The sequence below is a fragment of the Drosophila eugracilis genome, unplaced genomic scaffold (assembly GCF_018153835.1).
Source record: "Drosophila eugracilis isolate 14026-0451.02 unplaced genomic scaffold, ASM1815383v1 contig_106, whole genome shotgun sequence".
In the NCBI taxonomy this organism is placed as follows: Eukaryota; Metazoa; Arthropoda; class Insecta; order Diptera; family Drosophilidae; genus Drosophila; species Drosophila eugracilis.
The window spans coordinates 6,975-19,954 of NW_024571831.1; the positions used below are offsets into that span (position 1 = coordinate 6,975).

Genomic DNA, 12,980 nt, shown 5'->3' on the forward strand with positions numbered 1-12,980 from the left:
ATATATCTTTTAGTTTTGATTCAAATAATTTTGGGAAATTCTTTTCTAATTTGGACATAACATCTTTGGCTCTTTTTTCTTGATTTGTGTTAACAACATCATAGTGTTGAAGTGATTCTAGTTTTATTTTATTGACACAGACTATTTGGTCTTTATTAGTTATGTTTAATAAGCGGACGAAAGCATTTGCAGTCGTTACGACTGTATTTGCTGTGTATACACCAGGTTGGATTTCTTGGTTCGGAATAAGGACGCTGTCTTCATTATGATTTAGTTCTAGTTTTCGTATAACCTCAGACCTTGCTGGTAATACGACGGTATTGTTACCGGAACTATGGTCTATTGGTACATATATAGGGAATTTGAGATTGTTTGGTCTGATTATAAGGCTGTCTTTTGTGGGAGTGAAATCCAATTGGCAATTGAATTTTTTAATAAAGTCTATTCCTATTATTCCATCACACGGTATTGCAAAGTTAGAATCCACTATATGAAAGTTGTGTGGAATTATGTACTTCCCTGTTTGTATTTCCATTGATGTTAGTCCTTTAGATTGAATTAATGCCTGATTGATTCCTTGTATATTGATTTTACTATTAGTATTTATGTCGGTGTAATTGTCAGAATTTTCTTTTAAAAAAGATATGTCTGCGCCTGTGTCGATTAGAAATATTAAGTTATTATTTGTGGCTACATTGGTAAAAGTAGCGAATATGTTTTTGCTAAGATTAATAGAATGAACCTTTTTACTATCTACTGCTGAGTACCTAAGGGCTGTTGTGAGTTTCCCGATGCGTTCTGGGAAATTCTCACATTCGAATTGTTTGTGTAGGTAGCATTGTTATTATTGTTGTTAGGGTTGCGTCTAAAATTTCCACGCCCCCTGTTGTTTCCGTTGAATCTGTTTGTACCTCTGTAGATGTTGTTGCTATAATGACCATTGTTATGGTTGAAACTTCGGCCATTGCCCCTACCGTATTGGTTACCTCTGTAGGTGCTACCTCGATACGGTCTTCCTCTTTGTGTGAATAGGATTGTACTGGCGTTGCCTGTCATTTCAGTGCTAGATTCAATGTATTTGGCAACTGCTTCATTCATGTTCTTGAAGTTGCCTGCTTCTATTATTGTTTTGAGCCGGTTGTGTGGACAGTTTTTAACCATTGTGCTAATGGCTTCTTTAGTGCTGAACTCGTCAGCAATTTCTGGGGATAAACCCTTGTCAATATAAGATGCTTCGAGGAGCATACGTAATTTTTCTAGCTCATCTGTGAATGCCTGTGCAGTCTTCCCACTCTGGGCAGTTTTCTGCATTTTGGCTTTGATCACATCGGGTGTTTCTCCGATGATAGTGTCTTTTAGTTTAGTGATAATTGCTTGTATTGTTGTCTCATTTTGGACTTTATACAAGGTAGATCCAGTAATCTTTGATTTGATTACTTCTACTGCCAGATATTCATTTGGTCCTTTAGTTAGATCGACCAGTTTTAGTGCGGTTATGAATCTTTGCAGATGGATCTGCTGTCCGTTAAATTCCGGAACAGTAGCGCTGACTTCTTTGATATATAGGGCATATAGATGAGTCAACCATGTTTGGTGTATTTCGTGATTCTGAATCCAATAATTCTGGTAATGTTATTACCGCAGGAATTGTTAGATCGTGCAGATCTTCTTCCTTTATTGGGTGTCCGGGATCACCTGCGATTTCTGAATCGCTAGATAGCTCTGCGTCTATGCTTACTACTTCTTCAACTACAGGAGTGTTTAGTATTGAAGGTATTGTTATGTTAAGTAGAAATTTTGTTTTTATGTAGGTTAAATTATTCCTTAACCTGTTCAGGAATTTTGATACATATGACCAGTGTTGGGATTTTAGTTTTTCTCTATTTTTATGTATCAGAGATCGTGCTTGGTTAAAACGTGTAACTAGTATAGTTGCGTGTTTGTTAATTGTCACGTCTGTAATATTCCTGTTTTGTGCTAGGCATTTGTATGACTTATCAAATTCAGATTTGATATCAGTCAGTTCGGTGCATATTTTATGCCATTCCATATCATTTTATATTAGTTTTTTATTATATATATATTATTTCTTAGATGCCATCATTATTATTACTATACCTAAAGTTGGATGGTCATTTATTTTCGATTTGACTTGCACACCCGGAATTGTTGTTAGTACTATTGCTTTTTGGGTTGCAGTGCAGTGGATTAGTGGGGAAGTGTCACAGTTGAAAGTCTCTATATCGTATATAGATTTTCTAATTCGTTGATATGTGCTGAATTTTTTCAGCGAAGTTTTGGTCACATTCATGTGTCTCAGTTATGGCTTCAGTTGTCTTCACCTTTTTTTTTTTTTAGATTTTATCTAAGTCATTTGCTTGGCTCTGGTATTTTTTCTTGAGACATTTATTGTGCGTTTTATATAATTTATGAAAACAGTTTGCACACATTATTACGACAATGATAATCAATAATATGTTTGTAAGTTCTAAATCTGTGCCATTTGTTTCGACTATATTTATAACGTTGGCAGTGGAGTCCACTGACTTAACATCTACCAACCCCATTTTGGGTATTCCTATTTGTTCAAGCGAAATTTCTTCAGAATACTTTCTTATTGCGTTAGTATTCATACGATGTAATATATGTAATAACACAACGTTTATTTAATTATTGAATTTTATTACATTCGTTCTCCCTTAATTCTGTTTCGCTTATTAATATCTTTAGGTAGTCTTCTACCTCTTTGTTTATGTAATTTTTTATTAATTCTACTTCTTTTTCTAGATCTTCTAAAAATCTGTTAATTTCTTCTTCTATTAAAAAGTCATATTGCTCATTATTTCTGTTTGTTTATTATTCAAATATTGAATTGAAAATCATTATATTTTTAGAAACATTTTTTGATATTTGAAAAGTTGGAAATTGAGATGTAAAATTTATATGGAATTTATGAAAATTTTAATTAGAATTGTTTGCTACTGGTTGATATATCCAGTGCCAGAGACGTTTAAACAAAAAATTAATTCTAACATATTGGCCTGCCTAGTATTTTGGTTTAGCTTTACGGGCTAACCCTCTTGCCGGTCGACTCAATTGTCGTCGGGCATTACAATTGTATATATATTTTAATATTAGTTAATTAATGTTAGCGTTGGGCGCACTTAGTTGCGCTGTCGGGTTGTCCTGCACTCTATGTAGTGCCTGTCGGCATCTGCACCCTTTGTGATGCTGTCGGCTTCTTTAGGCGCAGCTTGTTTTGCTGGCGGTGCCGGTGCTGGGTTCACTGGCTTTTTGGTCTTCTTTTCTGCATGCGGTGGTGTTGCTGACTTCAGGCACGTACCTTCACAGATGGGGGTGTATAGTGGTCCCTCGCAGTCTGCTGGGCAGGTTTTCGGTTTCCTTGTTATCTTAGATGGCTCTGGGCGATTTGCAATTTTATTAATATTTGATTTGATTATGGCTGAGGTACAGGGCTGTGTTCTTGGTGCTTTTAGCAGTGACTCGAGATGTTCGAGTTCACTGTGTAGCTTGACTGAAGTGTCCCAAGGTATATAAAAGATGCACTAACTCAGACTTTCTTTGCCTGATGCGTTCTTTTACGCCACTGCGTCTTGGCTTTTTCACACTGTTCATTAGCCCCGTACTCACTCAGATAATAGCCTTGTTGGGTCTTTGCTGCTCTTGTTGCTGCATTCCATTTGTTGCTCTTTGCCTCTCTCAAATTTGTTGCTGTGGTTGCTCTTGTTGTATCTTCTATGTTATTGTATTTGTTTTGCTTTATAAATTTTGAAGTTCATCGTATTGTTCTGTCCACTTGTTGCTCTTCGCCTCTCTCAAATTTGTTGCTGTGGTTGCTCTTGTTGTTGCCCTTGCCGTTTGCGAGTTTGGTCATCCGTCGCTTGTCTTCTCATTATTGAATTTTTTTTTTGTTACAAGCGACACTGTCACGGTCGCCATGATATATGCTATTACATATATAGAGTTTTTAGTAATGGTAGAGCTGGCACGTCTGTGCCCTTTGAGTTCAGTTTCAATTCTGCTTTTTATTCAATTCAATTCTCTTTGAATTAGCCTTTATACATAAGTGCTTAGGCTAAAGGCAGCTACGCCGGCAGCGGCGCGGCCTCTCTTATTTCTATATACTTATATACTCATGCACATATGTCGCATAAGTGGTCAGCGTGGGATTGCTGACTTAGCGTAATGTATCAGTGCCTAAGTGCACTGTATAAGTGGGCGATCATATTTCGCGCTTACTTTAGTTTGTTTATGCAACAATGTTGTGACTGGCATGCTGTTGGTACAGTGTGCTCTTGTTATATATATATAGTACAGTGTGTACTTGATACATGTGTCATTATACTACAAGGCAAGTTGTGTGCGAGACAAGAATTTGCTGAGTCTCTCATTACAATATTATTTGGGGTGGTGATTTGCGCGGGAAGTTCGGTTTTTACACTTGTCGACATGAAAGCTGAATGGTACAGGGAGACGGATGCAGTGAACGATCGGCTAGTAATAACGGATGCAATTGAGAACCGAAGCTCGTCGTTTGACTCCGCTACCACAGGAAGGATAAGGGCTAAATTATGAATTAATTTTCTAAGCAAGTCAAATACTCTTTCGCGCTGCACTAGCAATGCAAATGGAAAGCTATCCGGACGAAGTGGCCAAGATCAACGACCAATTTCCAAATGATCGGAAAGAGATGAAATCGACATGTTGTTCAAGGGCATCGATGCAACCTTAATTGATTGTGTCTACACCGTGGAGGGAGGTTCCAAGGATTCCAGCTCGCCCCTAAGGATGTGGGGAACTCTGGAAGTGCAGAGATGCGACAATGGTGACTGTTTGGTGACTATGGAGTCGGATAAACGGCACAGATGGTTTAGAGGAATGAGGTGCTCTGAGCGAAATGAACGCAAACTCGGATCCATTTTTTGATGCGTATGCCTGTATATCGTTCCCCTACTACTCCAGACGGGCCCGGAACTCATTCAGATGACGGTCTGCGCCGACGAAGTTGGTCGCGTTTCCCCCTTCCCCAGAACCGCGCTGCGACCCACGAACCTTTGAAAAGAAAATAAAAAAGCATCAGTGGTGAGGTCAGAATCTAACCCTATGTGGATCGCTTTGGACACTTGAACGGTGGCTTGCCACGAATACGATACGTTGCGCTAAATTATCCCCAGAAATCAACGCCACAGATATTAAAGGGGCGGCGAGCTCGAAGTCTGTGTGACGGCAAGTTTTTTATTCTTCACGTTAAGAGTTTCGGCTTGCATCGAAACCAGCGCACGAACAATTCGGCGACATACTTATTGATCATTGATTAACCATACTTTTACCCGCAGAAGACTTACAAGAGCTCGAGGACCAGCGTGACAGTGCATAACATGCAGGTATGACACGTAAAACTGAACGAACCAAAGAAGCTTCAGGTGAGACAAAAATGACTCTATTTTTTGTAGTAAACCATTAGGATCTGTTGAAGCGATTAGAGTAAACGCCGACTTGCGTAGCTCCATAGACACAACTTCTGAAGCTGGTTCGAAGTGTGAATTTGCAGGCCAATTGCTATCTGAGTCGAGTAAAAATTATGGCTCAGCGAACCAGATGAACCAGACGAGCTCTTCAACGTCACATCGTCACATCCTTGGCTTACTTTAGTAAGGACGTGTCGTCGTTATTAATTAATGGCGTTCTTGAGGGAAGCTTCTTATTGAGAATACCAAAAGTCACACTTATACACATACACATTGTGTGTGTGCTTTGATTGTTAACGAATAATAAAAGTAAAAAAAAGTGAACAACGTGCTTATACTCGTACATATATTATATATATAACGGCGCACCAAATTGGCGTACATTTTTTTTATTTTCAGTGCGAGTGTTCAAGCAGACTAGCAACAAAAAATTTCTGAGAAGCGCATAGTAATCGAACAGAAGAACAGTTATTCTCGGAAGATGGAAAAAGGAAAGAGAAACATGAAACCTTTTAAAGGGGAAAAGTATTCCGTATGGAAATTTGAAGTCAGGGCTTTATTAGAAGAAAACGAGTTTTTTAGTGTTTGCCAACAATGGGAACTCGGCTAAGGAGATTTTTGACAATTTGGATAATATTTAGGAGCGTAACAGCCTCACATCTCAACTTTCATTAAGCAAACAACTATTAGCTTTAAAGGGTGATTCTCCGCTAGCCAACATGTTATATATGTGCGTTGTCAAGCTATGAGAAAGTGCTGACACTTGCACACTTTCCACGTAACGGGCTCTAAGCGCGTATGGACCGATCGTATTTCCAATTTGTGTTTACGCAAAACACAGTACCACAATGTTGTCATTGGTACAGTGTGTATTCGATACGAAAATATGTGCATACTACATCTCCCTCCCTTTGAAAAATAACGTAATATTATGTAGTTATCTTCAATAGTATATAATATGGATTTAAATATATAATATGATAGAAAACATTTTTTTTGTTTTTGTTTTAACATATTTTGAAATGTAAAAATGATTATTTGAATCCAAATATTTGTCTCAGAAATGGGATTTATGAATAAATATATAAAATTTTTGTAGAAATTGTTGATAAAATTAAAAAAAAATTGTATTAATTTATTTTTTTTTATGTTTTAATATTTTTTTTTCTGCTTATTTTCTTTGTTTTATTTACGTTCTGGTGATAATATGTTATAGCTGTGAATGTGTTTTTTTTTCGTTCTATCTTCTTAAAAAGACAGGCAGGGGCCAATCAGAATCTTCATGTCCAGAGTAATGTCAGAGAGACACAGACTCAGATGGCAACAGCGTAGCCGAACTGTGCTTTTGCTTTTATGATGAAATTAGCTAATTCCAGTGAACAGATAACGGCGTAGATTTTATATTAGATTCAGGCGCGTCAGATCACATTGTAAACGACATAACTTTATTTTCTGAGAATGAGAATATAAATCCGAGTGTGGCGATTGAGATTGCAAAGCGTGGAGAATTTGCGTATGCTACTGCAAACAGTCTTAACAGTTCCGGGAAAAACATTGCATTAAAAATGTGCTGTTTTGCAAGGAAATCCCGCACAATTTACTATCCGTGAAGAAGATGCTAGACGCTGAAATGTCCGTCCAATTTAATCCGATTGGTATAAAAGTAATCAAAGATTTTAACTTGGCATTTGAAGGGTTTTTTAAGTATAATGTACCGATTGTGAAATTTTATTTAAATCGTAAGGTATATACATCCAAAAGTTTAAATAATGCAGAATATCGCTTGTGGCATGAAAGGTTAGGACATATTAGTGTAGAAAAATTCTTAGATATTAAACGAAATAGCTTGTTTGAAGATGTTGAACTTATAAAAAACGCACAGTTAAACAAAAATAAAATATGTGAGGCGTGTATTAACGGAAAGCAATCTAGGCTAAAATTTTAGAAATTTAAAAACAAACAAAATATTGACCGCCCATTGTTCGTAGTTCATTCCGACGTTTGTGGTCCAATTACGCCCTCAACTATTAATAATAAAAACTACTATGCAGTATTTATTGATCAGTTCACACATACCCTCATACCCCACAATTAAATAGTGTCGCAGAGCGGATGATTAGAACAATCACCGAAAAAGCTCGCTCTAGGATTAACTGTGCTAAACTTAATAAAAGTTTTTGGCGTGAAGCTGTTTTAACAGCAACTTATTTAGTCAATAAGTCCCCAAGTAGAGCTTTGGAAAATATAAGAAAAACACCATATGAGATGTGGCATAAAAAGAAGCCAATATTAAAATATTTGAAAGTATTTGGATCGACTGTATACGCACTAAATACGTGTAGTAGTGGACAAAAAGGCATAAAATCTATTACTTTAAATGAAACAAGAGGAAACGCTATAGTCCGCAGTGCCGAGTGCCGCAACTATAAGATACCCCTTACTGTTTTACACAATTTTAAAATATTCATTTTGCTAGTGGAAATTCAGAAGGAGCCAAATATTGTCAGAGAAAGAATGTTGAGTAACTGATAGCGACGTCACTGCCCATGTGAGGCCTTATAACTTTAATTTCTTCATAAATAGCGAAATAATGTTCCAATTTCAAAAATGCTTTGCTTTGGTAAATCGATAGATATTAACAGAAATAAGTTATACAAGGTCAAACGAAGGCATTCATAATAATACTATAGACACCACAGTTTTCCGCGGCTTGTGGGCGTTAGAGTGGGCGTGGCCTTATGCAACTTCGTGGCAAGTTGCAGAGGCATCTCATGAATACGTATTCTTAGGCAAAACTTTGTAGCTTTTATAGTTTTCGAGATTTTTGCATTTTTGTTTTTTGGGTTTTGTGGGCGTGGCTTGATCATGACCTAAATGCTTAATCCGAACTTTCTATCTCTTATATCTCTCTTTTATATTTTCTAGAAAATCCGAAAACGGTCTTTTGAGCCTTGTGGGCGTATGGGTGGGTGTGGCCGGATGGTAGTACCACTATAAGATGCGCTGGCATCTAAAGATTATACATACTGAATTTCAATATTCTAGCTCCAATAGTTCCTGAGATCTCAGCAATTTTAGGTTTTCGCGATTTGTGGGCGTTGAGTGGGCGTGGCAGAGTGCAAAAATAAACTGCATAGGGACCTCAAGAATCTTCATAGTTAATCTCAACTTTGTATCTCTTATAGTTCCTGAGATCTCAGCGTTCATACAGACAGACAGACGGACATGGCTCATTCGTCTTCGCTATTCATCCTGATCAAGAATATATATACTTTATAGGGTCGGAAACGCTTCCTTCTACCTGTTACATACTTTTCAACGAATGTAGTATACCATTTTACTCTACGAGTAACGGGTATAATGACTCTGTGGTGAAACATAATGATGTTAGCAGAAGTCATGATTCTCCAATTAAAGAGAATGAAGAGTTAGATTTTCCATTAAGGGAAATGAATGAATCAATGGTTTCAAAGTCTGGTGAAAATTCAAATGAAAATTTCACTTGTCTCGAGATTACCGATCCAGACGTTGAAACTGGTGATAATATACGAGAAAATGAAAACCAACAAGTCAGACGCAGAGAGAGAAATAAAGATAAACAGAAATTATCATATAGATTTTTAGAAAAATGTCTAATGAATACCCAAATATATTTAAGTGATATTCCCAATACTTATGAGGAAATTAAATTTCGCGATGACAGAGGCTTGTGGGATGAAGCCATTAAAGATGAACTGAATTCTCATTTTGTAAATAAATCATGGTGCTTAGTGAAAATGCCTATAGATATAAACATAGTAGATTGCAAGTGGTTTTATAGTTTAAAGCAAAACGGAAATGGTAACTTAATTAAACTTAAGGCAAGACTGGTAGCGAGCGGCTTCACCCAAAAATATATATGATGGATTATGATGAGACCTTTGCACCTGTTGCACGAATTTCTAGTTTCAGATTTCTTTTAGCATTTTCGAATCAATATAATTTACTGATCCATCATATGGATGTAAAAACACCATTTTTAAATGGAACTTTAAAGGATGAAATTTATATGAAGGTTCCAAAAGGTTTAAGCCAATATGATGGAAATAAAGTATGCAAGCTAAATAAAGATACTTATGGCCTTAAGCAAGCTGCAAGATGCTGGTTTGAGGTTTTTGAAAATGCACTTAAAAATTTTGGATTTTAGAATCTAGAAGTAGACCGATGTATATACAGTCGGCACATAATTTATTCGTACACCCATGAGTTGGAAGTTTATTCCTTAACATCTCGAAAAATATAATACACATTTCGAGAATATATTTTAAACATAAAATTAACAAGTTTTAACTTTAATACTACATAATTTCCTTAATAACACAAAAAAGTCATTTTTTTACACACAAAAATTATTCGTACACCTCTCATTCTTGACTTCTATTTCTGAATCCAACGGTAATCCGAGATTCTTTTTTGAACTGTACTTCGCAGCAAACTTCGGTGTACTATTCTCAAAGTTGTTTAGTTCGTTTCGCTGCTTTTTATACCCGTTACTCGTAGAGTAAAAGGGTATACTAGATTCGTTGAAAAGTATGTAACAGATAGAAGGCAGCTTTTGCGACCCTATAAAGAATATACATTCTTGATCAGGATCAGTAGCGAAGTCGATTGAGCCATGTCCGTCTGTTCGTCCGTTCGTATGAACTCTGAGATCTCAGGAACTATAGGAGATACAAAGTTGAGATTAAGCATGAAGATTCTTGAGGTCCCGGGACAGCGCAAGTTTATTTCCTACCACGCCTACTCTAACGCCCACAAATCACGAACAAATAAAGTCGCTGAAATCTGGGGAACTATTAAAGCTAGAAAGTTGAAATTCAGTATGTATAAACTTTGGATGCCAGCGCATCTTTTAATGGTACTATTATCTGGCCTCACCCACCCATACGCCCACCAAGCTTAAATAAGGGAGATATAAGTAAAAATATATATTTACTATTATAAGTTGACGATACTATGGTAATTGTCAACAGAAATTCCGAAAGTATGTCTAAATTTAAAACTTGTCATTCAAGTACGTTTCAAATGACTGACTTACATGAAATACGAAATTTCCTTGGTATAAAAGTTGATCAAAAAGATGATAAAATTTGTCTCAGTCAATCTGCATATATTATATTAAAAACGTTTTAAAGAAATTCAAAATGCAAGATTGTAATCCAGTTAGTACCCCTCTTCCAAGCAAACTAAATTATGAGGACTTGCAATCTGAAGAATCATGTGAATCACCATGTAGGAATTTAATTGGCTGTTTAATGTACATAATTTGTGTACACGCCTGGACTTGAGTACATCGATAAGTAGCTTAAGCCGGTATACTAATAATAATAATTAAGAATTATGGCAATATCTTAAACGAGTTTTAAGATGCCTAAAACGAACTGTTGACTTAAAGTTATCGTTCAAAGGGAATCCCAAAGTGGATAATATTCTTAAAGGATGTGTCGATTCTGATTGGGCTGGAAATGAGACTGATAGGAGAAGTACGACAGGATATATATTTAAAATGTTTGGAAATTGTTCAATTTCCTGGAATACTATGAAACAAACTATGCTGATTCCTCTACCGTATATATGGCCTTATTTGAAGGTGTTAGAGAAGCATTATGGTTAAAGTCATTAATAAATGAAATTTAATTAAAATTAAATGGCCGAATAGATATTTTTGAAGACAACAAAGCTTGTATTAGTATAGCCAATAACCCTACTTGACACAAGAAAACTAAGCACATAGATATTAAATATAATTTTACCAGGGAACAAATTGAAAACAAACTAATCTGTGTCAAGTATATTTCCACAAATTTCCAATTGGTTGATATTTTAACGAAGCCACTACCAACAGCTAGATTTACTGCACTGCGAGACCAACTGGGGCTAACTGGACCTTCACCCTGAACCTTTATAAGGAGTTTTTTTTTAAACCAAGGCAAACTGGATCTCTTGGCATATATATATATATATATATTTAACAATAATCAAACCAAAATAATTTATTGTCTAACCATTGCTGTTTATATATATAATTAAATCTTGTTAATTTACGTTTTTTGATTGATCTGATTGGGTTTTACTGGGTTTTCCCAATTCCTTGCAGCAAATGCTGGATCAGAAAAGAGAAACCCCAGGCAAGAAAAGAAAAGAAAAGGGACTACAACCATTTGAATATGCACGCACTCGTCTGAAAATGATTTTTTTTGTTAATCCTTAATTTTTATCAGCGTAGCGTATTGAGAATACCAAAAGTCACACTTATACACATACACATTTTGTGTGTGTGTGGGAAGGGGATGAACAATGAAGATCTCAGAGAGAGCCAAAGCTCTCTCTCTTTGTTCTCTCCCTCTCTGCTTAAGAACGTTTTTATCTTCCTTTTTATGCTCATACGTACCCTTGCTTACATGCTTAAAGACAACGAGAGCGTGTGGTTGTAAAATAAAATTAACTAAAACGACAATTAAAGTGTTTTATGTATGTTTCTATAAATCTCATACTTCTTTTGATTTGGCTGTCAGAAATGACACTTTCAATCCTTCAGCAGACGCTCTATATGCTCTCATGGCAGCGTCAGCGAAACCGTGTATCTCACTCCGGACTTGCAGATCTGTGTCGAATCGCGGTATCATAACTTTGGGAAGTTGGAGCAAAGTTGCCCTTTTTGCCTTTATGACCGAAGGACAAAACAGGCCCAATGGATTCAAAAGCCACGCAGTCACGGAAAGTATGTTTCGTTTTCGCACGAAGATCCAGGAAAGAGTCATCCAATCAAAATTGAAAGTAATCTTTGCCTGGTAACAAAACGACTCCAAGGGTTTTAGTTACATCTTTAGATGTAGGAGATGTTGAGATCTCTGGACAGCTTGAAAACCACTTTGTCAATTCCTGCAGAACCAAAGAAACTTAGGAGAAACGAAGGCTTTGCAAGTTCTCAACGCTTTTGGCGCCTGTTAACATAGATATCATTCTGAATGACCTTCGCAACTTTTGGATACACCATTGCACCATCTCCAAGCTGCACCGGATTGCCGTAAAAGGTACTGCCGAAGTTCCATATGTTACACAATTTAACTTAAAGATCTTCAGACACTCAGAAGGATCCCGCCTTCACACTATGAGCTGGAAGTTTCAGTCAGCTTCGTCGACCAGCACTTGGCGGTACATCTTTTTAATGCTGCAAGGGCAAACTTATGCATTCTGAACTGAAGCAGCGTAGAATATAGCTCATCTTGAATAGTGGGGCCAACTATCAAGGTGTCACTCAACGTAACATCGCTCAAAGTGCGGCTTGAGATGTCGAATACCACGCTCAACTTGGTTGAGGTGCTTTGAGGCCGCCGCACGCATTGGTGGGGAATTAAATAGTGTGTACCGTATGGAATTATCACCAGTAGAAGACATGTGGCCCATTGATACATATTCGTCCATGTAATCTAGATAAATTTTCTTTAAATA

At 36.7% G+C, this 12,980-nt stretch overlaps 1 protein-coding gene across 1 annotated transcript; it reads right to left on the minus strand.

Annotated features, from left to right (window-relative positions):
* Positions 1–753: 753 nt before the first annotated feature.
* Positions 754–1,311, minus strand: LOC121529794 (putative uncharacterized protein DDB_G0286901). The gene has a single exon (XM_041817777.1). It carries the CDS (start codon positions 1,309–1,311, stop codon positions 754–756), a length of 558 nt encoding a protein of 185 aa, XP_041673711.1.
* Between the last annotated feature and the right edge of the window lie 11,669 nt (positions 1,312–12,980).

Excerpts from the sequence above, each read along its gene's own strand:
- LOC121529794 (XM_041817777.1), bottom strand. The coding sequence starts at position 1,311 with ATGCAGAAAACTGCCCAGAGTGGGAAGACTGCACAGGCATTCACAGAT.